The 26966-nt window shown below is 45.8% G+C and overlaps 1 protein-coding gene across 1 annotated transcript in view; it reads right to left on the bottom strand.

The window, feature by feature from the left end:
• Window positions 1-26966, bottom strand: part of SORT1 (sortilin 1) — a 666378-nt gene that overhangs the window by 70457 nt on the left and 568955 nt on the right. Inside the window, exons 17-18 of the mRNA XM_078644756.1 lie at window positions 3288-3396; window positions 2223-2329 (exon numbers count right to left, since the gene is read on the bottom strand). Coding sequence (XP_078500882.1) covers window positions 2223-2329; window positions 3288-3396 — 216 coding nt within the window. The remainder of the gene's footprint in view (window positions 1-2222; window positions 2330-3287; window positions 3397-26966) is intronic.

A 26966-nucleotide genomic window follows, 5' to 3' on the forward strand; every position in this document is an offset into this window, starting at 1 on the left:
CCTATGGAGCTGTCCTATGCAGCTATAGAGGAGCCTGGCCCCTTGGCCATCACCTTCCCAGCCGGTCATCTGACATGGTTTTCCTCTTCTCCCCGTTCGTGTCTCCTTCACTCCCCCTCCCTCTGTGATTCTTTGATTCAAACGGTTGCAACTATGTAACCTGTAACTCGCTGATTCAACTGATATAACTATGTATCCTGTAACTTGCTGATCCTCATATAAAGCGCTCTGATACCTCCGGGTCTAGCCAGCGCTATATAAAACTTTGCAAATAAATACATCCAGACAGGCTTGAATAAAATGCTTGGCTGCATCCTGTCTATCATGTATCGTTTAAGTCGAAGGTCCTCTGGGAATTATGGCAGTATCTTGCAAGCCATGCCCCAAAGGGAAAGTTTGTAGCGGCATAATAGTCAGACTATGGATCACAGTGCCAAACTGGCAGAGGAAAAAATGTGTTTGAAAAAGGAATCTAACCTTTGGAATTTAGATTTGGAGGATTGATTGGAAACAAGTTAGTGTCCACCTTACTAGTCAAGGCCTGTACATGAAGGCTCTCGGAGAAGATTTCTTGATGAGAAAGTACAGATCACCAAGTACCGGTCTAGGACACAAGGATACCTGCCGTCTAAGAGACAGGGAAGACCATGGTTTTAACCAAATAGATACCCATCAAGGTATCGGTAAGGTAATCAGTAAATGGAAGTAAGGGCTCAGATGTTGCTGACCAAGGCCTTGGAATTTCTGTCAAATATTTGTATAAGTCTCAATGGAGGTCAGCTGGGATTCTTTTAGTTCGGCTGTTCTCCGTTGCTCTTCTGTTGGTGGCACATGTGGCGAGTCAATCTCCGTCTCAAAGAAGGAATAAAGCACACTCGCTATACTCCTCACCAACACCATCATCATCATGATCAATATTCTAGGATGCATCCTGCTCTGACACATGATTAGAATGAGAGCCAAAAAAGATAATGGAGCCCCTGCTGATTGATGTGATGCTATAAAGGATTATGGTGGAAGACAGCGGGTGCCGCTTTTTAATCTCATAGTGCAACATCGGTAGGATTTGAGCAGATGTTGGTTTGGGATCCAACATGGACGTCAGCACTGGATCATCCTCGGGCGCCAGTGGCATCACAACCAGTTTAGGGGTTGCAGGAACCAGCATAGATTGTGTGTATGTATTCTACAGAGAGGAATCAATGGTTTGAAGTGTCCATCAGAAAGGTGTTTCCTTTTTGACCTACTGACTTTGCAAAGGCTTTTTGCTGCTGCTGTGCAGCGAAAATAAATGATAAAAAGAGACTGATGCAGAGAAAAAGCAGCCTGAAACATTGTGCTGGTGCACACGAGTGATGACATGACATCTCGCACATTCATCATCATGCAAGCACGTGCCAGCATAATGAAGCAGGTACAATTTTCTCTCTTGTTTTTTAATTACCGATCCAAGATGGCAGAAGTCACTTGAATCTATTAATTAAAAATAAAAAGAAATGAATATTTGTTAGAGCAAAGGAGCTTTTTTGCATTGTGTAGAGGCTCAGCACCAAATAGCAGCTGTCGGAAACTTAGAAAAATATATATAGAGATTTGGCACAACTAAGGAATGGAAATTGTCAAGCAACAGGGAGTAGAGGGTAGGTGGAAGCAATTGGGGATGTATGGGTGGTTGTAAGCAACATGGATCAGATGGGGAAAAGCAGCGCAGGAGGGACAGAGCAATGCAGAGGGTGGTGGGGCAAACATGAATCTGCAGGCAGACCAAGAAGTAAAGGACAACACGGAGCGCGGATGAGGGTAGATATTTGGAGGGGGGGGGATGTACACAAGGAAGAAAGCTGGAAAACACATGCATGAGTCAGGCCAGTAAAATCAGGAAAAGGGCAGCACAAGGTCACTCTGCCATGAACCCACGACCCAACAGTCACATTGGTATTTGTCCAGTGCTCCAGAAAAGAGAATAGTACAATGTTTAAGCAAAGCGATTCCAGATTTTATTATCATGGAACAGAGAATATTCAAAGCCAAAAGAAACAGTGCTGGGGTTCTTCAAGTGACATGCACACTGAGGCATGGAAAAGGCGAGGCGCTAATAGTGTAAGGGCCAATATCTTGACCTTAATAATTGTGACTCACATTCCTCCATGTCTTGTAACACACAACTCTCCCAGTCTCCACCTATGCCCTCCCTTCAATTCGTCTCCTCCCTTATGCCTCACCTGCCACCACAGACATACTTCTTCACGATCAGGACAGCAGCAATGACTGCGACCAGCACCACAGCGACCACGGCCAGGATGACTGGGATATTGTTATACTGGGAAACCTTGAACAGCGGAAAATAAAGGATTAATACAAAGAAGGGAATAGCAGGCACCAGTAATCAAAAGTGACAGCGGCAACATGTAATGTAAAGCAAAAGAAGGAATGGGCAATAACGAGCAACTGCAGGCACTCGCAGAAGCAAAAGAGAAGAGAGTGTTGAGTGCTCGCAGACCCAGTCAATAACAAACATTAGGTTATGCTATCAGTATCTGTAGAGCGCATGGCTGCCCCCGCATCAGGGTGTCCCAGCGCTAAGCATGAATGGAGTAGGGCAGAGAAGGAGTAGACTAGAGATTGGGAAAAAAGCCATGTCTTGATCAGCTTCCTGAACACCCAGTGGTCCTGCACTCCGCAGGCAGCAGGAGGGATGGTATTCCAGAGGGTGGGGTCCAGTATCAGCGCCCCCCGGCTCTGGACTTGCGGGACATAGGCCAGTTGTAGGTCTGATGAGCGCAGGGCCCGAGCCGGGGTGTACACCAAGCAAAGATCGGTTAGAATTTGCGGACCCTTCTATAGGTAACCAATGGAGCCGTCTGAGGAGGTCAGCGGCATGGCAGTTTTTAGATAGTGCAAAGATCATGCGGGCAGCGCAGCAGCATTCTGTGCCCGTTGAAGTCTCCTCGTCACAGTTCAGGTTCAGGGAATTAAAACCAAAATGAGGAACAGCCAATCAAAACCATTATCAGACCCTGGCAGTAGTCAAGGGTAAAATAAATTCATAGAAGTAACAAGTGATGGAAATCACGCAACATGCACAAGTACTGATCAGGTGCACTATAAATAAATGTATAAAGGCTGCTGCAACCCAGTGCCCATGAGACAAATCAAAGGTTTTTCCTAAACATTCAGAACTCGAGTCTTGGCCTGCAAGCTATCTAATATCCTTTGTGCAGCATAAGTACATGTCAAGGCATATGCGGAGTGTTATGAGCAGTGACCTGGGACTGCACATTAGTTACCATGGCCTTGGGCTGCAGAAGATCACTGGTGCATTTCCCTTTCAGATTCTTCTCTTCTCTGCTTGGGTTGATGCCACCTGTGCATTGATCACCAGGTATTTTACGATATCTGAAATTTCAAACAAACATATGGAGAAAAAAGTGATTCATTTGTGTCTGAACCTTCGAAGAGGAAACATGTTTGACTATGGATTCCTCCAACCACAATACAGGAAATCTCAAGGAAAAAACAAAGCAAGAACTGCTTTGGGGAAAAGCATTTACCAATGACTACTGCAAATAATTGGATGTTCGACACAGAGGAAAGAAGCACTTTGAGAAGCCATGGAGCTGATATCATATGCTGTGTACGTTGCTTTTATAATACTGCAAGAGGTGGAGAAAGGGGCAGAAGCCGCTGTGTACCAAAAGCCAAATTCAAACATATTGCAGTTTCTGTGAGTAACATGAGTGCACCTACTTTGGGTATTAGAGTAGGACGATAACCATAGGTCAGTAAGCTTTCCCAGACGTATTTACAAATTTGCAGCGGACCTTGCAGTTTGTAGATTGTCTCTTTGTAGGAGGTTATTTATACCACTCTGGTAACCCCATTTATCATTGCCATCTTACAGTGCCTAAAAATGCAAAACTTTGCCACTTTGACTTCAACACACTGTATCTGGTCCTTCCACAGATAAGTTATAAATAAGTGTAAAAAACGTTTATTTGAAAGCCATAATTGTTTATGTTCTTCACTTTGGTCCAGATTCCTGACCAATAAGCTTTAAAAGTGAGACAGGACCAGAGTACATGAATCCAGCCTCACATCGGTTGGCTGATGGTCCGATCAACTTATCAGTAGGAGTAAAAGCCTAGCACTAGGGAGCATTGAGAAATGACAGCCTTCGTTAATGCGACTGGGCTCCATCTACCCCTCATAAGGCTTTAAAGATACATATAATGTGGATGGGTTACTATTAAATGTGTTGTTTTCAAATTTTTGTTTTTTGGTAGTCTGTTGAAATATGACAGACATCTAAAATTGTAGCCCTGGCCTTGATACACTGAAGTCAAGGAATATCATTTAGTCAAACAGAAATGGAAACAACACCTGTACACTGTTTATTCAGCTTTCTCAGTTCCATACAAATGGAGAGAAATAGGGAATAAAAATAAACACAAATCAATTTGAGACAGCCAACGTATTAAGATTCAACTTCTCAAACATTATCTCGATATGTAAACTAATCAAAAGCCTTACTGTTTTTATTCATAATGTACCCCAAGATAGGCCTGTGTAGTCACTTAACCTTTCACATACATTTTCCGAGCCATTGTACTACATAACTATTTTGGTGCTGACCTTTTTGCCTAGTTAGGTGCTGCATAAATGTGTGGTTTTCTCCAAAACGGAGTCTCCTTTATTATTAATGAGGATTCTCAGAATCACGGCAGAATTACCATCTTCTGCATAATAACTAAGGTTCATCACTATTGTCATCCTTGGCCAACATGGCACAGCAAGGTAGACAAGGGTACCTTTGGGGTATATAAACACCATATCTTTGCTAGGGCGGGCAGAGGAGAAAGACTTCCATGCTGACACAAGATGCTGAGGTTTCTGCACGCAGACACTCCAGTACGCAGTGGTCTGACATCCCTTTGCATGGTGTTCATCTCAAGACCAAGACGAGGTCCTTCATTCTCTCGCTTAAGGTAATGGAGTTGGCTTTATCCTATGGGGATTCTTGGTGATTCACCTACAAACATACTAGGTACATCTAGTTAGGGTTGCACCATAGGAGTACGCATTATTACTGTAATGCATTTATATGCCAGCATATATCCATTGTTTTAGCACTATGATAGAATTCTACCATATGCTTACTCTGTTGGTGCTTATAACCGTATATATCTATTTCTTTCTTATGATTGTTGCAGCCTAAGTATTTTAAACTAGAACGACACTGGTTCAATAAATGATTATTGAAAACATTCCCATTGTTTATTCTATGTATCTGTCTGAGACAAAGTGAGCATGAGTGGCTGAGCGAAAAAAGTACTGGCCTGTTTCCATGATCCCCGAGGGGAGAGGGTTGTCATGTTCGGTAGTTGCCAGAAACGATTCTCTCCTTGGAAAGAGGCGTTTATAGTGGCACTGTGAGTTAGCAGGTATACAGGCGAACATATCTGGTGGGGGTGTCTGGAATCAGTCTGGACACCAATCCCACAGTTTGTTGTCTAAATGCGCAGAACCTATATAGATTTATAGGACTACACGACATGGCTACACTAAGCATAACTTTATATAACAATTTTATAAAAACATTTTGGACTTGTCCACTAGTGAATACTCCTCAAAGATCACATTCAATTTGCAGCGGCTAATCAAGACAATCTGCATGTGACGCTTCAGTTAGACAATAGCCAAATACTACTTTAGATCTAGATACTTTGAGGTGGAAAAGGAAGATTAACATATTTTTGATTTCATTTTAATCTAGAAAATACTATATTTATGTCAAAGTCAAATTTGGATTTTATGACCTTGCCCCGGCTGCTTTATCTCCTTGAGAACACTCCTTTCTTAGTGCCTCATAAGTATTTTACGTCCATAAACGCACTCGTATCCGGTCTCCTTTGGGGGAACAAACCGGCACGCATTTCTCGTTATAAATTAGTTAGGGGTTGGTTCGATGGAGTCATAGCCTTCCCGGACATTCAATTGTATTATTGGGCGGCCCAGTTAAAAATCATAAATCAATGGCTGCATGCTCCGCAGACAGAGCCAGCGTACAAAGTGGACAGGTATGATCTTGGGAACGGCGGAGTGATGGCCGCGCTTTATGACAAAAAAAAGTGTTGCAGCCCTGGTCGGCCCGACGGCTCATACGGTGCGGGTGTGGTATTTGGCTTCTGCCCGCCTTAAATGCAATGATGTGCTTACACAAATGATGCCACTCTGGTCGTCACGCCGACTGGGCCGTCTATGTAATAGTAAAGGCTTTGAAGCCTGGGACTTGATCGGTATCTCTGCGGTTGGAGACCTTTGGAGGCGTGGGGCCGTCCTTTCTTTTGAACAACTTAGGGACCAGTATGACCTGGCACGCACGGAGCACTTCCGATACTTGCAGATTAGTCATGCCCTGAAGTCGCTAATCCAGCCCGGTGAGGAGCTACCGGAGTCTACCCCATTGGAACGGAACATATGCCCAAAAAGGCTACTTCCTTCGTTTATCGTAAGCTCGTTAATAACCTGCTTAACCCTACCCTGAAGTTGAGGACCGCATGAACTGGTGAGGTGGGCGAGTTCGATGAGTCGGACTGGCAAACGACGCTCTCCTCGCCACGGGAAGTAGCTATACCAGCTAGGCTCAGATTAGTACAGTTAAAAATTTAGCATCGTGTTTATTACACTAGGGTCTCCCTTGTCAAGATGAAGAAAGCCACACATCGGTATTGTCTTCGGGGGTGCGGGGAGGAGGGTACGTTCTTTCATACCATATGGGACTGCCCATGGATTGCCGATTACTGGGTGAAGGTTATGCGGACTGTATCTCAGGTGATTCCCGCTGGTCCCGGAGCCGAGATGTTGCTTACTGAATATTTGGGATCCAAACGATCTTAATCACTCCATGCAAGACTGGGCCACACTGAGTATCATGTAAGCTAAAAGGAATATAGCCAGGTTCTGGGGGGCATCACAGGTGCCGGCGCTTAGGGAGTGGTGCTCAGATCTAGACTCTGCGATGGTGGCTGAAAGAGCAGTGTATCTGAATCGCAAATGTCCGAAAAAATGGGCTAGAATCTGGGGGGCGTGGAATGAGTACAGGGGTTTCATATGTGAGCCACAGCAATTAGGCAGTGACAGCGATTCTGAGTGAGGGGGGGGGAAGGGAGCTCCGAGTGAGGGGGGTGGGAGCTCCGAGGAAGGGGGGAGGGCTATCGAACTGTTATAAATATATTGTGTACCCGAAGTGCCAGTGAATTTGCTTCCATGATGACCCACTATTCCTGTAAGCATGTATTGATTTTTCTATGCCCACTGTTTAATGCTTTAAATCAATAAAATTGTTTTAAAAAAAAAAAAAATTTGGATTTTATAAATTTTTGGTGGGTGAAAAATAGAAGTTGATAGCAGTCCATTTACACATTCATTTATTAAATTGATGTACAGTTACACTTTGAAGTTTGTAGGACTTTTAGTGTGCTAAGCAGCTGTATATAGAAAAGAGTTCAATCACATGAAAAACCTTAGCATACGGGCACATCTTTAGCTACCCAAGCTTCAATACAAAATCTCGTCCTCTGTTTAATTCTATATGTTGTCAATATACACAGCTATTAGCCTGGATGCTATGACTGACGGCATTGAAAGAAACAAATCAAGATATAACTTTTGCCTTTTTTTGTTTAAAAAAAATAAAGACGGGGAACAGATTGTGTTCGGTCTTTGTTTATATGTAAAAATAAGTAAAAAAAATAAAAAAATAAAACCTGGATTCATTGTTGTGTCAGCAAGGCTCAAGAAACAGCTTCATCTCATATATGACACTCAAGTTACAAACATTTTAAATGTTATGCAAAACTCGGCAAGGCTAACATTATGTGAGGCTCTTCTAGGACTACAATCAAAGTAATTCCAGAAAGGCAATTTCAATCTCCCAATCGATAATGAAGTGCACTTTTACCATGTTCTAAATTTTCAAAAAGTCTGGATGCCTATTAACCTCATAATGGAGAACTGGAAAGTAATATGGATTTGATTCTATCCCATGTTTGTCTGAAAAAGGAACTGAAAGACTTGAATCAAAAATGTGAGGAGGATAAAAACTGAAGAAACATTAGATTTTGCAATGAAAAGGAAACAGCAGAGAGATCAAATAGTGACGATTTCTGTGCAGACTTCTTCAGGGCAAACCTTCAAAAAGAGGCAGCACCCACAAAGTGCAAGCATATTGAGTGAAACCTCCTAATGAAACATTAAGATGCAACCAAGGGATGTTTTAGTGAAGCCTGGCTCGATGCCTTTCAAAGATGAGATCATTATGGAAGCAAAGAACTCTGATACAGTCTCCATCAAAGACGGTGAGGAGGTGCTCTACCAGGATCTATCCCACAGCACCTTGAAAAAATAGAGCCATGATCCTGATCACTAAACAGCTGAGAAGGGGCCAATTCAAATATAGATGCGCTATGTTCCTGGTCAACTTCAGAACATTCACAATACACACTCCACAGGAAGGCTGGAAGGCCTTGGGTCTCAACAAAAAAGAGAGGCCCTCACCAAGCAAGAGAGAAAATCCATCCCCAAGCAAGAACGAATGCTGGGTGAGAACAAGACATTTGAGGAAGGCAAGACATAAGCCTAAATGGGAAACTCAAGAATGAACTTAGTGTCTTGAGAAAGGTACATTCCTGGAGTGGGTAACTCAACGTGATGGGCTGGGATTGATTTTCTTTTTAATAAGCCCCCAAGAGTGGGTTGGTGGTTGTTCTTGTTCGACTAGGTAATGCAAATACTGAGAAAGGGGTAGGCAGTTGGCCATGGCGCACTTACCCCACCAAGATAGGGGTGTTTCTATTCCCTTCCTGATTAGCCACAAAGGAGTTGAGTTCAATAAGAAGAGTTCACCTTGGACGGAAGTGGGGATACATTGGGATTGGGGGAGAGTAAGACAAACCAAGAGATATCAGGCTGAGGGATACCACAGAATTACAGGCTAACTATAGAGCTTTAGAGAATATACTTGAGAATCATTCCTATCAGTTGAATAGATGACCAGAATATTTACCTGAATAGTCAGGGGGCTGAATACTCCAGTCAAGTGACAAAGTGTGGTATGCGATCATAGCTGAATTTGCATCTCCTAAAAAGCATTTTAAATTAATGAAGCACAAAAAATTTCCAAACCAGTATGTCACAGTCACCAGTATCAAAGGGGATCACCATGACTGCATTACCATGACTGCATTGCATAAATAATTAGCATTCACAACTCCTAAAGTAATATGTGCGACATCCGGGAGGGTAGATACATTATTCTAGCAGATAGTATGGAGGGGCTTTCCATCAATGTGATATGCGTGCCAGGACTCCTTTCCGCTCTCTTTGAAAGCAAATGGAGGAATTGCCCAAGGGGGAAGACTATCTTGCTAAGTGATTTTCCTAGTCCCAGATTCATGTCTAGTTAGGAGATGCAATCAGAGAAAAGGGCCTCTTTGATGTAAATAGAAAATGTTACTCTCAGGACAAGAGTGCACATACTACTAACATGTTCACAGTTCGGACTCAAGGACTGATTTGAACTAACATACACATCATACAAAGCAAGCCACAATCAGAGTAAATATAAGTTTAATACCATTATCTGAGACATAATAGTGTTTTGGGATATGAAACTAGGGATACTCCATGCAAAAAAAAGACTAAAGATGTTTGAAAGAAGGAATGTAAGGTCAAGAGATATTGGAGGGGATTAGAGAATATCTGAAATTCAATTAGATTAATTAAATCCCACAAAACAGAATGGTATGCCTTTAACAGAGTAAAATGTGGGAGATTAGTAGCTGTTAGAGCTGAACAAAAAACAAATTTAAATTTTTACAAGAAAAAAAATGGGTATCTGAACTTAAAGCAACAGAGGCTAAATATAAAAACACGTGACCTCCAGGTTTTAAAAGGAAATTAACTCCCTCAAAAGCAGTTTAACCTCCTTGCTATGGTGGGAATCAAAGAACACACCCTTTTATCTCAAACAGAACTTTGATGAGCAGCAAACAAATCAGATTCCTGGTGAGACACCTTGGAATGGCCTCAATCAAAACAAGAGTTTCCATTGTGGAAGACTCAAAAGGCAGACTGATGCAGAGAGAAAAGGCAAATAGATAAATATTCCATGACTTCTCCAATACGTTATGTAGGGAGAGCCAATTGATAATAGCTGTTTTGCTAAAACTCAAAAATATTTCTACTTCCCAAAATTAAAGACTTCTGTGAAGAAAGCACTGGAGTTGCCTTTTTACTGAAGTAGTAGCTAAAGTAATATCAAAGAATGAATCAAATCCCAATAAAGCAAACATAAGGAGATGATGGACGGTGAGCTGAAACTTTTTAGGCACTCCCCCAGTCACAAATGTGGACTGAATCCATCATTGTTCTTTAGCTCACTTCACCACCCCAGTTCAGACCAAGCCATATGCCAATCAGTCTTGACCCTATTCCTTATGGGAACAGTCTAGCTAGAACTTCAAAGCCAGGTCTTCCCTGAACCCGAAACAGGCATCCTGGGGCCGGTTTCGGGGTAACACCTCTCAAAAGCCAGGCTTGCTTGAATCCAGTGGCACAGTAAGCAAGGGATCCACGTCTGGGAATACCCTGACAACTTAGGGCGAACAACACAGACACAAGGAGATGATGGACGGAGAGCTGAAACTTTTCAGACACTCACCCCCCAGTCTGTTCTCCTTGCATTTAAAACCCAATAAAGCCTTAGCTTAAAAGGCTTAACGAATACATTCTACAAGCACTTTGCCACAAACCGAGTGCAGGACCGAATATAGCACTGATCAATTAACCCCTGGAGCTGTGGGTCTTTTAAAGAGCAGTCTGTATACTTAATACAGACTCCAGGATTTTCACAAATGTCCTGACAAACTATAATGCCAGATATTCAATTCCTGATACATCCTGATCAATCTGGATTTATTTCCAAAAGGCAAACATTTGATAATATCAAATAGCAGACATGTCCGCCACTGGTTTGACAAGTCGAACAAAAGGAAATTGGCCCTGGCCATTCTATCCCAGATGCTGAAAAACCATTGGATAGGTTGGAGTATTCTAAAGAAATTAGGATTATAGCTAACAAATTAGGACATTAAAACAGGCAGCACCCATGGCTAGACTAACAGTCAATTGAATAAACTCAAATGCTTTTGGTCTTGGCCGGGGTATCCTCAGTCTTATTTGCCATGGTAGTAGCACCCCTAGAATCAAAGCTTAAAAACCTAGGCTAAGACTGATTCATCGGGGGTGGAGGGCAACACCACAAGATTAATTTCTTATTAGAAAATATCCTACTGACTTCGAATCCTGTAATTTTGAAACTCTTTAGAGTTTCTGGTCTCAAAGTAAACCTTGATAAATCGGAGATTATGTGTGTGTGGCTGAACATTGGAAAAGAGACAAAATAAAATACATGGGAGTGTGCATAACACCTGCACTAAACAATAGTGACCCATTTTTGACTGACTGGATACAGTTGCTTCACTAAAGATGCACATACTACCCGCTTCTGGTACCTATTTTAAGCACTACCTGTAATTTTACCTGCAAAACAAATGCATTGCTGCAGACAGCGTCAATGCCTTTATATAGGCAGGAAGGAAACCTAAAGTCTCTGAATCTATCTTGTCAGAGTTGGGTAATGTTGGCCTCCTTATATTAATTCAATATCATTAAGCAGCACAACTATGTATTTTCTTTGAATGTGTCCCTTTGTGAGACAGAGAAGCACTGGAGCCACGTGGAAGCCACCCATTTAGAAATAACAAAATAATATTAAAGAGTACTCCCAAATATAATTTAAGGTCTAGAGGAGGGAGAAAAAACCAACAATAAAGTAGAAATACCTCTATTCTAATCTGTATGATTCTGTACAATGAGAAAATCACAAGATATTACGCAGTGGACGCTAAATGTAGGAAAAAGTTTTTATTTTATTTAGTCATATTCTTCTTTACTTTTCCATTTTACTTTTTTGTTTTTTCATATTGTATACATATATTCTTGTGTAAACAGATTTAATCAACATTTCATAAAGAACCCCATATCATAAATATAAAAACATCTCTCTCATTCCATCATGAATACTACTACAATCGCTACCTGGAATATTGACAGAACTAAGACTATTAAGTGCAACAAAAATTCAACACAAAGACATCAAACAAAAAGAACTGCTGAGGGTCCCCTATGAATATATACAGCACCAAATTTTACATTTTCTTTTCACTTGTTGTTTTTACATTTTCTGATCATTTCCTTTTTTTTTTTTTTTTTAATTTTTACATTCTTTTTGGCTTTTTATGTAGGGGTCTCAGATGCGTACGGCCTACGTACGTTTCGGTGATTTAAGATATTTTTATTCACCTTCCTCAGAGCCAACAAGAGACTAAACAAACAATACACTTGTATTCACTCAGATTAAAACCTGGGGGTTCTTTGGTATCTGTGTGAGACTACAGGGATGGATATTTCTACAATCTTTTTATACGCTTCCCAGATATGATATTCAGTGTAGTCTGCTACTTAGAAATATGACGTAGTCATCCATAGATAGAAGGATGGAGCTCTAGAAGGAATTCTAAGGAATTTTCAATACTTCGTGGTTCCTAGTTGCTCCGACTTCTCCCAGATGGCCACCCCATCCCAAGAGTGGTGCATCGGTCACTACTGTGTGATCTGGTTGTTGAAGGGACTGCTTCAGACCAAATTGCGGTTGGTCAGCCACCACTGCAGTTCCCTGTAGAGAACCGGAAGATGTTGGAGAGATTCTCCTGATGCTGCACCCACTGGAACTTTAGGTCTCACTGCAGAGCCTGCATATGCCATCTGGCGTGTCACTAGCAGGATGGGGGAGGCCTAGCAGCTTCAGTGTCATTCTCACCAAAATCTAGGATAGAGACTAAAACATCTGTAACCACAGCCTACTTCTGGCGCCCGGACCCTCTCTATGTCTCCCTTGGCCAAGAGAGTCATGTTTCTTTCTGAGTCAGGTGATCCTCCATCAGCCGGTCGTAAGTTGGAGGCATGGAGGGAGAGGTAGTCTCAAAGTGGATTCTTCTTATAGTCTGAAGGGGATATAAGAAGAATCCACCTGTCTGATATATTTTGCTGTTGATGGAGGTGATGGCTGATCCTGCCACCAACTGGCCTCCCATCATATTGAAGGGCCGGACTAGGAGGGTTTTGAGGTGGAGGGTGCATGGGGGGAGGGGGTGTACTGACCAGACTACTGGCTGCCCGACTCATCGGGTTGGAACGAGCCGCGCAGAGGCTGCTAAACTTGTGAGGTCTTGTGGTAGGGGTTGGGCTGATGTGGATGAAAGCCCCCTGTATAGCCACATAAGGGGCGAAAAGCAGAAGGGGGACGTACGGCAACTGAGCGGCCCATGGACTTGGCGCAGCCTGAGAGTACTTACAGCCCTATACGGCCATGTATGCTTTGGCCCCGAAAAGATGGGTACCATCAAAGGGCATGTCCATGAGGAAAGCATGGACATCCCAAGAACAGCTAGAAGTTCTCAGCCAGGCATGGCATCAAATAACCATCATCGATGAAATTGCTATGCCCAGCGAGTCGGTTGTTTCAAGCCCTCAACGAATGGCGAACTTTGCCACATCTCCCCAGTCTGATACTGCTAGGCAGAGGATGACCCAGGCCGCCTCTGGGACCTGTGGCAGCACTTGTGAAACTGTTTCCCACAGGAAGTGGGAGTAACCACCCAATAGGAATGCAGGGTTCTCCAACCGCAATGCAAGGCTGAAGGAAGAAAAGCTTTCCTTTCCCCACCTATCTAGTCTCTTGGATTGCCTCTCTGAAGATGCGGAAGGGAATGTGCCCTGAGATGTAGAGGCTTGGACCACCAAGCTCTTGAGGGTTGGGGGGAGGGGGATGGGGTGGTTGGTGAGGAAATGCGTGTCGCTCAGTGCAGGGTGATGGCAGCGGGTGATTGTCCTAGTCACAGAAGCCCCTGTGTTGGGCTTGGACCAGGTATCTTGGACTTGCCATTCGGGAGAATAGCTCCATAACAAGACTGCATCCAGAACAGCTCGATGACAAGGAGCGTAAGAGAGGGAGTCAAGTGTGACTTCGGCACATTGATAGAGAACCTCAGCAAATGCAGGTTTGTCGCAGTCTGGAGGTGGGAGAAAACAGCCTGGGGCGTGCTCCCCTTCAACAGCCATTCGTCGAGATAAGGAAATACCCATGATCTGTGCAGATGAGCTGAGAACACCACATCACCTTGGGAAACATCCTAGGGGCCCTGGTTAGGCCAAAGGGAAGCATTGTGCCCACAGGAGAGCATCAAACCTGAAAGTGCTCGTGGCCTACCACAGGTAACGCCGATGTGCAGGTAAGACAGGAATGTGAAAATGAGCATCCTGCAAGTCCAATGCTACCATCCTCTGGGTCTAGGGCACACATGTCCTGAGCCAGAGTGAGAGCTTGAACTTTTCCTTTTGCGGAAGCAGCTGAAGGCTTGCAGATCTATGATAGTGCACAGGTCCTTTTCCTTCTTCAGAAAAAGAAAGTAGCGTGAATAGAAACCACAGCCTACTTCTGGCGCCCGGACCCTCTCTATGTCTCCCTTGGCCAAGAGAGTCATGTTTCTTCCTGAGTCAGGTGATCCTCCATCAGCCGGTCGTAAGTTGGAGGCATGGAGGGAGAGGTAGTCTCAAAGTGGATTCTTCTTATAGTCTGAAGGGGATATAAGAAGAATCCACCTGTCTGATATATTTTGCTGTTGATGGAGGTGATGGCTGATCCTGCCACCAACTGGCCTCCCATCATATTGAAGGGCCGGACTAGGAGGGTTTTGAGGTGGAGGGTGCATGGGGGGAGGGGGTGTACTGACCAGACTACTGGCTGCCCGACTCATCGGGTTGGAACGAGCCGCGCAGAGGCTGCTAAACTTGTGAGGTCTTGTGGTAGGGGTTGGGCTGATGTGGATGAAAGCCCCCTGTATAGCCACAGAAGGGGCGAAAAGCAGAAGGGGGACGTACGGCAACTGAGCGGCCCATGGACTTGGCGCAGCCTGAGAGTACTTACAGCCCTATACGGCCATGTATGCTTTGGCCCCGAAAAGATGGGTACCATCAAAGGGCATGTCCATGAGGAAAGCATGGACATCCCAAGAACAGCTAGAAGTTCTCAGCCAGGCATGGCATCAAATAACCATCATCGATGAAATTGCTATGCCCAGCGAGTCGGTTGTTTCAAGCCCTCAACGAATGGCGAACTTTGCCACATCTCCCCAGTCTGATACTGCTAGGCAGAGGATGACCCAGGCCGCCTCTGGGACCTGTGGCAGCACTTGTGAAACTGTTTCCCACAGGAAGTGGGAGTAACCACCCAATAGGAATGCAGGGTTCTCCAACCACAATGCAAGGCTGAAGGAAGAAAAGCTTTCCTTTCCCCAACTATCTAGTCTCTTGGATTGCCTCTCTGAAGATGCGGAAGGGAATGTGCCCTGAGATGTAGAGGCTTGGACCACCAAGCTCTTGAGGGTTGGGGGGAGGGGGATGGGGTGGTTGGTGAGGAAATGCGTGTCGCTCAGTGCAGGGTGATGGCAGCGGGTGATTGTCCTAGTCACAGAAGCCCCTGTGTTGGGCTTGGACCAGGTTCCCAGTACAATGTCAGTCAAGGTCGCACTGAAAGGCAGGAGGGGTTCAGAGGAGGAGACACCTGGCTGCAGGTCTTCCTTCAAGATGTTCGTCTTGACTGCCACAGAAGAGAGCTTTAGGTCCAGGTCGAGGCCCTTCATAGAACCATAGCGTATGTAGCTTCCTCCTCCGTAGCCACGGTAGGGGGAGAAAGCAGACTAGAATGTGGAGAGGTGTCCAATTCAACTGCCTCATACAATTCCTCATACCAGTCCATTTCTTGCTCTGGATGGTCTAGTAAAGTGTCCAGCGACCCCTCCCAATCTTCCTCCATTCCTAGACCTTCAGAATAAGGCTGAGAAACCGACTTAGGACCAAAGGGTTCTGTTGGCGCTGGAATTAGCATATGTAGGCACCAGTTCGGCTCTAGGACATCAGGGTTGAGAATAGGGCTAGCACCGCTGGCGTCAGGAGTCTCAGCCAGGGAAGGTCGCAGTGATACGACCGGCATTGGTCCGGATCCATTACCGAATCTAATGGGGGGGTGTGGGGCACCGGGCCATGAGCCGCCCGTGCGGACCTGATAGAGCCCCCTCTGAGTCTCCAGGGTCCGCAGGCACGCCGGGAGGGTCAGGCCGCCCAAATATGAGCCACATAGTGTCATAAAACTCTGAGCTGGGCGGGGGTCGCTCCGGATCCCGGGAAGGCAGGGCAGCGCGGAGCAGACCCAATTTCAACTGCAGTCGAATGAGGCCTAGAAAGCAGAGACTCCTCCATCGCGTCAGCAAACTGAGGGGGAGAAGTCAAAGCATGCTTCGACTTCTTGTGTTTTTATGCTTCTTACCTGACTGACTCAGAGACTTCAAGAGGGAGGACAAAAACTTAGGACTCGCGGAGTGGTGCCCTATCCTTTCTCTCAAAGGGAACCAAGAACGAGACCTCTGGGGCAAACAACACTGTGCCAAGTAGGTACCGCTCCTTCAAAGCCTTCGGAGCCATCGCCCAACAGCCAGAACACAACTTTGAGCCGTGGTCGTGCTCCAGGCCCCAAAGACAAACCAGGTGCAGATTTGTTACCGACATGGCACGGTGACAGGCGATGCACGGCTTGAATCCAGAAGTCTTCTTGGACATCCTACATACCAAAAATGGCAAACAAAAGGTAAAAAAAAAAAGACTATCAAACAATTGCAGAGGGTGGCTCTCTTCACAGATCTACGTTAACTGGCACAGAAAGAAAAGAACGGACATCAGCGTGCTGAAATGGCGCCTATATAGGGGACGCAGACGTCACAAAGGCGGAGAAGCCGCTGGTGATGTCCCGCGGGGCTGATCAACACCACCTACTTGCACACAAGGATCTTGCTTGAAGTAAATTCTTCTGGATTCAGTCTGATGCCAGGGAATACAAAGGTAATTAATCTGCGGCTAGAGGTCTCTTTCAGATTTCATTTTTAATGATTTTAATTTTTGAGTCAATTTATTGGAGATTTTGTCGCAGAAGACTTGTGATTGTGGTGTTTCTGTGTTTAAGCACACTGGATTGCGGACTTCTGATAGAATTTTATGGAGTGCTTTAGAAGGGCTGTCTCTTTCAGTTTGTAAGTTGAGTAGTAGAGTCTTTTTGTGGTTCTGATGACTTTTGTACGCTCTGTTATAGTGGCATAGCATGCTTTTGTCTGTTTCATCTCCTGATTTCCTCCATTAGCTTAGTAGTATGTGGAGTTGTATTTTTATTCCTTTGGTCTCGTCATTACCTTTGTGGTGTCAACCCAGGATGTGGTTGTTGTTTGTATGTTTCTCCAGTGCACTGGACATTCAGTTAATAAGTGTGCGTATGTCTTTCAGCCGCATGTTTATTAGGATTCATTCAAGCTTGGGGTTGAGCTGCTGGGGGTCTGTACGACAGTTTGTTGTTGGTGATTTTGTGGTCTTCGAGGTGTTGCCATTGATGTATGAATCCTGAAAGTGATGATCTGGGCGCTCCAACTTACAGGGGAGTTGTCTGTAACTTCTGCTTATCTTAAGGGTGCAAATATGACATCTAGAATATGTCCTGCGCAATGAGTTGGGCCAGAAATGATTTGTTGTAGGTTGAAGTATTCAGGGTTGGTTGTGATAGTTGTGGTTAGATTCTTCTTATTGAACCATATGTTGAAGTCTCATAGAATGCAAGGGTTTGGGTGGTCCAGATGGGTGTTGGTTACCGTTTCAAGTAGGACATCTTTAAAGTTAGCAGTGATGTGTGGTGGTCTATTTAATAATAATAAGAAATAAGTTATGGTTGGAGGGGGTGCCCTGTTGCTGAAACAGGAAGTCATAGCGAAATGATACCATGATTGGATGATCAATGCTCCTGCCTAGAAGGTTTGGGTACCACACTCTCCTGGCCCAATTCAAAACCACTATAATTATTTTGGCCAAGTGGTTCCTGCCCTTTTTCAGACCTCGAAGCAGGAGTCATGTGTTTTTGTAGCAGAAAAACATCTCTTAACGAGTGTGCTTGAGGAAACTCAACAAACAATAAGTTTGACACTGCCTGTTCGACAGTGGTGAAAAAATGTAGCTATGGTTTTGGCCACTGCTGGAAGAAACCCTGCACCATCTCAGAATGAAGGCGCCACTCGTGATCTGCCAGACCCTGCCTGCTCAGTTCGTCTGTTCTGGCATTCAGGGACTCTGCACGTGGTTCCCAATGAGGATAATGGTCTGGTGCTCCATACCACCTTCAGAAGCACATAGACTCCAAAAAGAGAGCCCATTGTGTCCTGCTTGTTATACCTCCCCCCAGATGACCACTCTAGTCCAGCAGGGATATATCTGTCAACACCTTCAGCGTTGGGTGAGAAAGGGAGAGGGGCCTACTGCTGAAGCAATTGCTGTCACGCAGCCACCATACATTGAGCCATTTCCTCTCACTCCTGGATGGCACTGGGTAGATTGCCTTGATGATGGGTGCATTGGAACTTCAAACTCTTTTGCAGAACCCACATGTGACAACTGCCATAGCTGACAAGTAGGATGCAAGAGGCCAAGCAGCCACAGAGCTACTATCACCGTGATCCTGGATCAAACCGGAAACATCGAAATCATAGCCTGAATAACCTAGATTTGTTATAGTAAAAGGAAAGCTCAGAACTCCATATGTCCAGGATTGATCTAATGAATGCAAGCCCTGCAAAGAAGTCATGTAGAACTTTGGCGCACTGATAGGGAGCGCCAATGATCAGATTTTTGCAGTCATCAGGAGGTGGTCCACGACTGACTGTGGTGAGCTAACATTCAGCCATTGGTTAAGGTGCAGTATTATTGCTATCCCCGACCTCCAACGATGGGCAGAAACCATTGCAATCACTTTTGCGAACGCCCGAGGGGCCAACCTTCAACCACAGAGTAGTTTCTTACCTGTAACTCCAGTTCTGTAGTAGGGGTATCTCTGTTATAGTCATAATCTAGTGAATAGTCCCGCCCATGTGCGTGGACCCTGGAGCAATCAAAAATAATATCTTAAGCTGTCTTCTTTGCAGTCCTGCATAGACACTTAAGAGAAAATCAAGACAAATAATGCAGCCTAACACTTCTAAGGCTACAAAGGCCACCCCTTCATCTAAACAGTGAAAAGGATAGCCAACAATGTCAGATTTTACACATTTTTTACCAAGTTTCCTTCATAGAGAAAACTCCCCTTCACCAAAATCCTTGAAATGATAGAGGCCCTCGGTATCCCAGGATGCACAGCTTTCAGTTCTTTTTGAAGGTGTATAAAGCAAGGCCTGTAGCATACATTGCAGTACCATTTTCTCCACCGCGGAGGAGGGCGGGCGCTTATGACTATAACAGAGATACCCCTACTACAACAGGTAAGAAACTACTCCTTCTGTAGTAGGGGATCTCTGTGTATAGTCATAATCTAGTGAATAGAATGGCAAGCCCATCCCGAAAAACCAACCCGGCGGTGGATTAAAAACAGACAACACCTCTATTGTGCAAACAGATTTCTCAATGAAGCCTGCCCAACCTGAGCATCTGCTCTGGCTTCAGAGTCCAGACAGTAATGCTTAGCAAAGGTGTGGACCGACTTCCAAGTGGCATCCCTGCATATCTCTGCAATGGGAACATTACGAAGCAATGCTGTTGTAGCTGCTTTGCCTCTGGTAGAATGAGCCTTAGGCTTACCCCCTAAGGTCTTGTTAGCTTTCTGATAACATAACTGGATACAGGACACAATCCACCTCGAGATGGACTGTTTTGAGGTGGCAAGACCAGTCCTGACTGACCCATAATTGAAAAACAATTGGTCTGACCTACGAATGTCCTTGGTATCCAAGTAGAATTTCAAAACCCTTCTGACATCCAGGGAATTGCGAGACCGTTCCGCTGGAGTGGAAGGATTCTGGTAAACGTAGGTAAAGTTATAGTCTGATTGAGATGGAAATCAGAAATCACCTTAGGAAGGAACTTAGGGTGAGTACGCATCACAACCTTAGCAGCATGAAATACAGTATAAGGTTCTTGGCGACACAATGCTCGAATTTCCCTCACCCTGCGGGCCGATGTAATGGCCACAAGGAAGGCCGCCTTCCATGACAAGTGCTGCAGAGAAGCCTCATGGATAGGTTCTAAAGGCTCCTTCATCAACCTGGACAGCACCAAATTCAGCTCCCATGACAGCGAAGGACGCCGAACAGGATTCCGCCGGGGACCACGTTCCCTGGATCTGTAGATGGCCTGAATGCGCTCCCAGCCGTGGAGAGAAGCATCCATGACGATAGTCTGAATGGGGATGTCCTTGTGGAATGGAACCCCTTAGAGGAGGTTCTCTGCTGAGCAACACCATCTCAGGGACTGTTGAGCGTGAAGGGACAGCCGGATCCTGTCGTCCCAGCTCCCCCGCATTGACCCTCCAGACATTCCTGCAGCGGCCTCATGTGAAGGCGTGCGTGTGGCTGAGGAAGGTGCAAGAGGCCATCGACCCCAGTAGAGAAGACACCATCCTCACTGTCGTAGATGGAACAGCTAGGAGAGCCTGAGCCTTCCGAAGGATCGATAAGCGTCGCTCCTCCGAAGGAGACACGCTTGCTGAAAGAGTATTGATGGAGGCTCCCAAGTACTGTAGGCACTGGACCGGAGTCGGAACAGACTTGGACATGTTTATGTGCAACCCTAGCTGGTTCAACAGAACGGCCGTCCTGTGAAGTGCAATTGTGCTTCCTGGAAGGTGGATGCTTTGATCAACCAGTCGTCCAGGTACGGGTAGACAAACACCTTGTTCTTTCTCAGGTGAGCCGCCACCACTGCCATGCACTTTGAAAAGGTTCTGGGCGCAGACTTCAGTCCAAACGGTAGTACAGTGTACTGATAGTGATTTGTGCCGACCAGAAATCGCAGGAACTTCCGATGTTTCCGTGCAATGGGGACATGGAAGTACGCATCTTGCAGATCTTTTGCGCAAAGCCAGTCTCCTCTTTACAGCTGAGGATAAATCTGGTGCAGACAGCATGCAAAACCTCTCCCTGCGAATCCATTTGTTTGCTTGTCGCAAATCCAGATTGGGCCTGAACTCGTTCTTGTCCTTCTTGCGCAGCAGGAAGAACCGAGAGTAAAGACCCTTTCCCCTTTGAGACAAAGGGACGTCTTCTATCGCCCTTTTTCTTAACAGGGTATCGGCCTCCGCTTGGAGCTCGCGCAGCTGGAACTGCGAGCAAACCGGTGGAATCTCTGGAGGAGGGCTGACGAAACGTAGACTGTATCCATTGCAAACAATATTCAGCACCCACTTGTCCTGAGTAATTTTTCTCCACTCTGCCAAGTAATTCTGTATGCTTCACCCTACCGGAGCGGGCAACGGAAGAGGGGGAAGTAACACCTCGGGGCTTAGACCCGGCCGGGCCCTTGTTCGCCGAGGAGGACTGCTGTCCGCCTCTGCCCCTCTGGCGCTTCTGGAATGGCTGCCGCTGGTACTGCTGCTGTTGTTGCTGTGGACCAGCTTGACCACCCTGCCCTCGTCTTAGCGAACCATACCGCCTCTGGAACGGACGGAAGGACTTCTTCTGCTCTTTTGGCTTCTCCAAACCAACGGCTTTAAGTGTCTCTACCTCTGCCTTCATGCGGGCCATCTCCTCATCCACATGTGACCCAAAGAGAGTTGAGCCAGAGAAAGGTAAATTAGGGACTCTCTGTTGCGCCTCCGGTTTTAGAGATGAAAGGCGCAACCAGGCATGTCGTCGTAAATTGATGCCATGGCAGTAACCATGCGCCGACAGGAGAGAGGCGTCCGCCGCAGAGCTGATTACCTGGTTGGAGACCATCATACCCTCATTCAAAATTTCCTGGAAGTCTTCTCTCCTATCCCTTGGGAGTAGCTCCAGGAATTGCTGCAGGGACGCCCACAAGGAGCGGTTGTAGCTACCCAAGAGCGCTGAGGCACTCGCCGCTTTCATGGAGGTGGCTGCCGTCCCGCAGAGTTTTCGTCCAGCTGAGTCCATCTGACGGCTTTCCTTATCCGGAGGCACCGTAGAAGACGGGGCAGTAGCATGCTGCTTCTTGGCCGCAGTTATGATAACAGAATCCGGTACCGGATCTGATCTCAGGAACGCCGGATCGGAATCCGGGGGTCTGTACTTTTTCTGCAGCCGGGACGGAGCTGACTTCACTGAGGCCGGAGTCAGAAAAAGCTCCATAGCCGGTTCCTCCAGTCCTGGCACCAAGGGCAACAAGGGGCGAGACAAATGCCGCTTGTATAGGGTTTCAAATATCACCGATGTAGAAGATGTGGGTACCATCAAAGTGATCCCCAACTTCTCTGCCCCTCGCAATAGCACCTCCTGAAATGTTAAGATGTCATCCACCGGTGACACCCTCGTATGGGGGGAATCCGACAAGGTGGGAGAATACCTCCGGCCACTTGAAGAATCCATATGACGGGACCATGACCTATCCCTCCAGTGACAATGACGGGACCGTGTCGAAGACCAACGGTCACTACGTGATCTATGTCTCCTTCTGGACCGTGATCTAGACCTCCTAGGCCTCGGGAGATCAACTGGCCTTACAGGAGGCGGTAGTTCCGGAGGTAGACCGGAGTCCTAGGCTTTGGAGGCCTCGTAGGCAGTGACGGAAGGTGCGGCAGAGATGGAGGAGACAGCGGTGGAGGCGGAGGAGGCGGGAAGGTTGTAGGAGGAGGCAAGGGAGGTAGCGGAGGAGGCAAGGGAGGTAGAGGAGGAGGCTTCCTCGGAGGCAATGATGGAGACAATGGTGGAGGCATAGGCGTCCTGGGCCTAGAAGGCGAATAGGTCCTAGAATATTCGGATTCCGAAGACCTGACTACTCTCCTCTTCTTCTGCGCAGGTCTTGAAGAGGATGCTCTAGAGGCAGACCTCTTGTCAGCCGAGCGCCGGGGCCGCCGCGACCCGGGACTCGTAGATACAGAAGATAGGCTGACTACTGAGGCAGAGGACAAAGTCCTGGCCTTGAACGCCTCCTCGACATCAACTTTTCCTTCCGCAACGTCGATCGTCTAGACGTCGACGAACTCCTCGGCGTCGACTCTCTTCTCCTCGACGTCGACTTGCCTTTCCTCGTCGTCGAACGTCGTGTCGACCTCGACGGTGAACGTAGAGTTGACCTCGACGGCGAACGGCGGTGCCTCCTGGACTTATCTCGAGGTCGATGATGTGTCGACACCGGTGAAGTCCTCGACGTCGACCTCATCCGAGGTCTCGACGTCCTTCCCCTCGACGTCCAACGTCGACGACGCTTCGACCCAGAGCCCTGGGCCAACGGGGAACAGATAGTGGTCATGCCTCTCGACGCCGAAGCCATCGACGTCGACCGGGACCAGTGCCTTTTCTGGGCCTTTTCTTGACTGGGGAGCCCCCCAGAGGCCAAAGCACGGGCAGAGGACGAAGAATGAGTCCCTCCATGCCCAGACCCACCTGGTTCCTGATGTCTCATCTGCTCCATGCTTTGGAGACGAATCTTCTCCCTGTCACGCAGGGTCCTCCTGGAGAAAGATTGACAAATCTCACAGGCTTCAGGGACATGGAAGGTAGGGAGAGAGTATACAGACTCTGTGGGGGTCAGATTTACCCTTCTTCCTGGCACACTCAGGGCACTTATCGAATAAAGCTGGCATATTCGACAGAAAGAGTGGGCAAAACTGGCTAAAAAACATGGCAAAAGGAAGAGAAAGACCCCAGACGTCGAGTGAAACACTTAAAACACTTGAAGTGTCAAAAATTGAAGAAATACCCAAAAAGGGAGAGCTCAATGCTCCAGGGTCCTGCTAGTAGGAGCCGGAAAAAAGAACTGAAAGTAAAAGGACTTTGGCTGTGCATCCTGGGATACCGAGGGTCTCTGGAGAGCCCCTTAAAGGCACGGTATCCCTTTTCCAGACACATAATGGCAGCCTATGGGGGCTTGTCTGTCCAACCCTTCCTCTCTATCATTTCAAGGATTTTGGTGAAGGGGAGTTTTCTCTATGAAGGAAACTTGGTAAAAAATGTGTAAAATCTGACATTGTTGGCTATCCTTTTCACTGTTTAGATGAAGGGGTGGCATTTGTAGCCTTAGAAGTGTTAGGCTGCATTATTTGTTTTGATTTTCTCTTGAGTGTCTATGCTGGACTGCAAAGAAGACAACTTAAGAGATTATTTTTCATTGCTCCGGGGTCCACGCACATGGGCGGGACTATTCACTAGATTATGACTATAACAGAGATCCCCTACTACAGAACATCTGTAGAACAGCAAGAGTGTAAAAGAAAATATTTGTCCTGCAGGCCCAAGGACATCATCCAGTTGCCCGGGTCCAGAAGAGACAGGATCTGGGCCAGTGTGAGCATTTTGCATTTGTAATTATGTAGGAAGGCATTTGGAACAAGGAAATAGCGGTTCCCTTCCTCTTCAGAGTTTGGAGGAACAACAGCACCTGCTATAACAGAACAGACTGGTGCGTGTCTGAAGTCCCCTCTGGCATGTGAAGAATAGTGGGCTGAGCAGAAAGAAAAGATAGGGCATATTCATTTTGAAAGATCTGTAATACGTCTCTCTCAGACATGATGGATTGCCAACCTAGGAGGATATGTCAAACCTGGTCCCCGCCGGTTGAGCAAGCACCACTAAGGGCAAACTACAGTGATTTGGTGGCCACTGTAACAGGGGAAGGGGAATTTGAAGATTGACGCCCTTGTTAATCTGCAAGCTGTTAGACCCACATCCATTGCCTTCAATGGACTATGGCGACTGCTGTACTGGTTGAAAAGGCTGTCCCGGTCTTGTACACCAACCCTTCCTCTAGAAAAGCTTTTAAACTTTCTGAATTGATGCGGAAACTGTTTGGCAGAAGTCAGCAGTCCCAAAGCACGCAAGTTCACTCTGCTGTCCTTATATCACTCCAACGCAGTGGGTGTCTCTTCACATGAAAGGTGGACCCATCAAGGGGCATATCATGAGGGAGGCCAGCACATCAACGGAGAATCCCCTGCCTCTTCTCCTTGGAGTCAGAGTGGAGGAATGAGGTTGAGTCCCACTTTGCTGCCTTTCACTTGCACTTACCGGAGGACTTTGAGAACAAAGCTGACCAATTAAAAACCCAGTCCAGCGTGCGTGACATGGATTGGAAACAGGACGTAAGCGAAGGTCAAAATTTGTGGTTGACTAATTACAGCTGTGCCTCCCAGTTTCAGATCGCCTTCCGGTGCATGAGGCAGCCACTTATTGCACGAACTGGTGGCTGGGCTCGGGCCACGACTCTAAAGAAGCACCCCGTAGGGGTCCATGACCAACATCTGCTTTATGCAATCGCACCATGGCTTGAAACCTGTAATTTTGGGTGTGGACATGGTTTCCTTGCACACTGGTGAAATTATTTGATAAGTCTCCAGAAAACAGATACAGTTTTGAGAGGTGCTCTAGATGCGGGTTAGAAGATGAGGAAATAAAGAAACGGAGGCTAGCGTGCATAAGTGGTATTTTGCTCCGTCACTTCTGGGGCGATGTGGAGTCAGCACGGAGATCCTCTGAGCCACCTACCAGCATGCAGGAGCACAGCTGTGGAGAAAGTGTTGTGGATCTAGTCTGATGCCTGGAGAGTATTTTAAGGCGAGACATCTGCAGAATTATCCATCAGAAATACAGACTAAAACATTATTTTAAAAAGTGGAAAATGTGTTTTTAATCAAAAAGGCCTCACACTTGATATTTAACACATACAAGCGTTTTATAATAACCTCAAGGGCCTATAACCAGATTGGGCTTCAGTGCAACCTAGTGGCATCAGAAAGTTACTGTTCTTTAGACTTATTTTTAATATTGACAAGACTAATACCATGGTCATTGTCTCCAAGTATATAAAACTTTCGTATTGGCTCCATGCGCCAATCCTTTAGTAGGTCTATTATTACAAATATCTTGCCATTGTATTTTCTTCTGATCTGCACTGGAATACGATATAGCAGCCTATAAATTAACTTTGTAGGCTACGACTAACGGCCTTTTAGATTTAGATTTAAAATGTAGTGGGCTGCCTTAAGAGTCTCTTAAACACTATTCTGTTAAAAGCGACCCTTCCAGCTAGCAACAGTTAACTTTAAGATATGTTTACTCTTAGTAATACACCCCCCCTATACCCCCGCAAAAAAAAAGTGAAAACCTCTCTGCACTGCTTAAAGGCTTTGCTTAGAGGGATTAGTCAATTAAACAGCTGGTTCAAAAACAGTGTGGGGAAGAGTTATTTTTAGTCGACCTAAATAAGATTGGTATTTCATGGTCTCTAATGAAAAACGTTGACCAGGCTTCGGCCAGTTCCCAATGTTTATCAATAGACAGGATCCATCTACAATCCTGTCATTCCATCTGTTTATCCTTCCACTGTTTAGGGAGTAAAGATTCTTAAATAAAATTAGCTAACCAAAAAATAAGACATGATTTTTTTATGCATTTGGACATCAACCCTATTTGGTACTGGTCTGATTTAGTCTTTTATATCAAATCCCAAGGGAACAAAATTATTTGGGATTGAATGAAAAAGCTGATCTTTGTCATATTTTGACTGTATGGGGTCTTATCTTTACAAAATAAATAGTTAAGCCCTTTATTACATTCATTCTTAACAGTCGCGAGGACCGACTTTACACGTGCTCCAATTAGCAGCCTCTGCTCCCAAATTTAGTATGATGATCCTAGTCTAGCCTGTTCCTTTAACAGAATTATAGCAGCCTTCACTATCAACACTTGACCCTTTTTCACCCCTTGCTTTTACGTGCAGACCCCTTCAGTCGTTAGGATTCTTACAGAAAATTAGCACAC

This window comes from Lissotriton helveticus, chromosome 5_1 (genome assembly GCF_964261635.1).
Source record: "Lissotriton helveticus chromosome 5_1, aLisHel1.1, whole genome shotgun sequence".
NCBI classification, from domain to species: domain Eukaryota; kingdom Metazoa; phylum Chordata; class Amphibia; order Caudata; family Salamandridae; genus Lissotriton; species Lissotriton helveticus.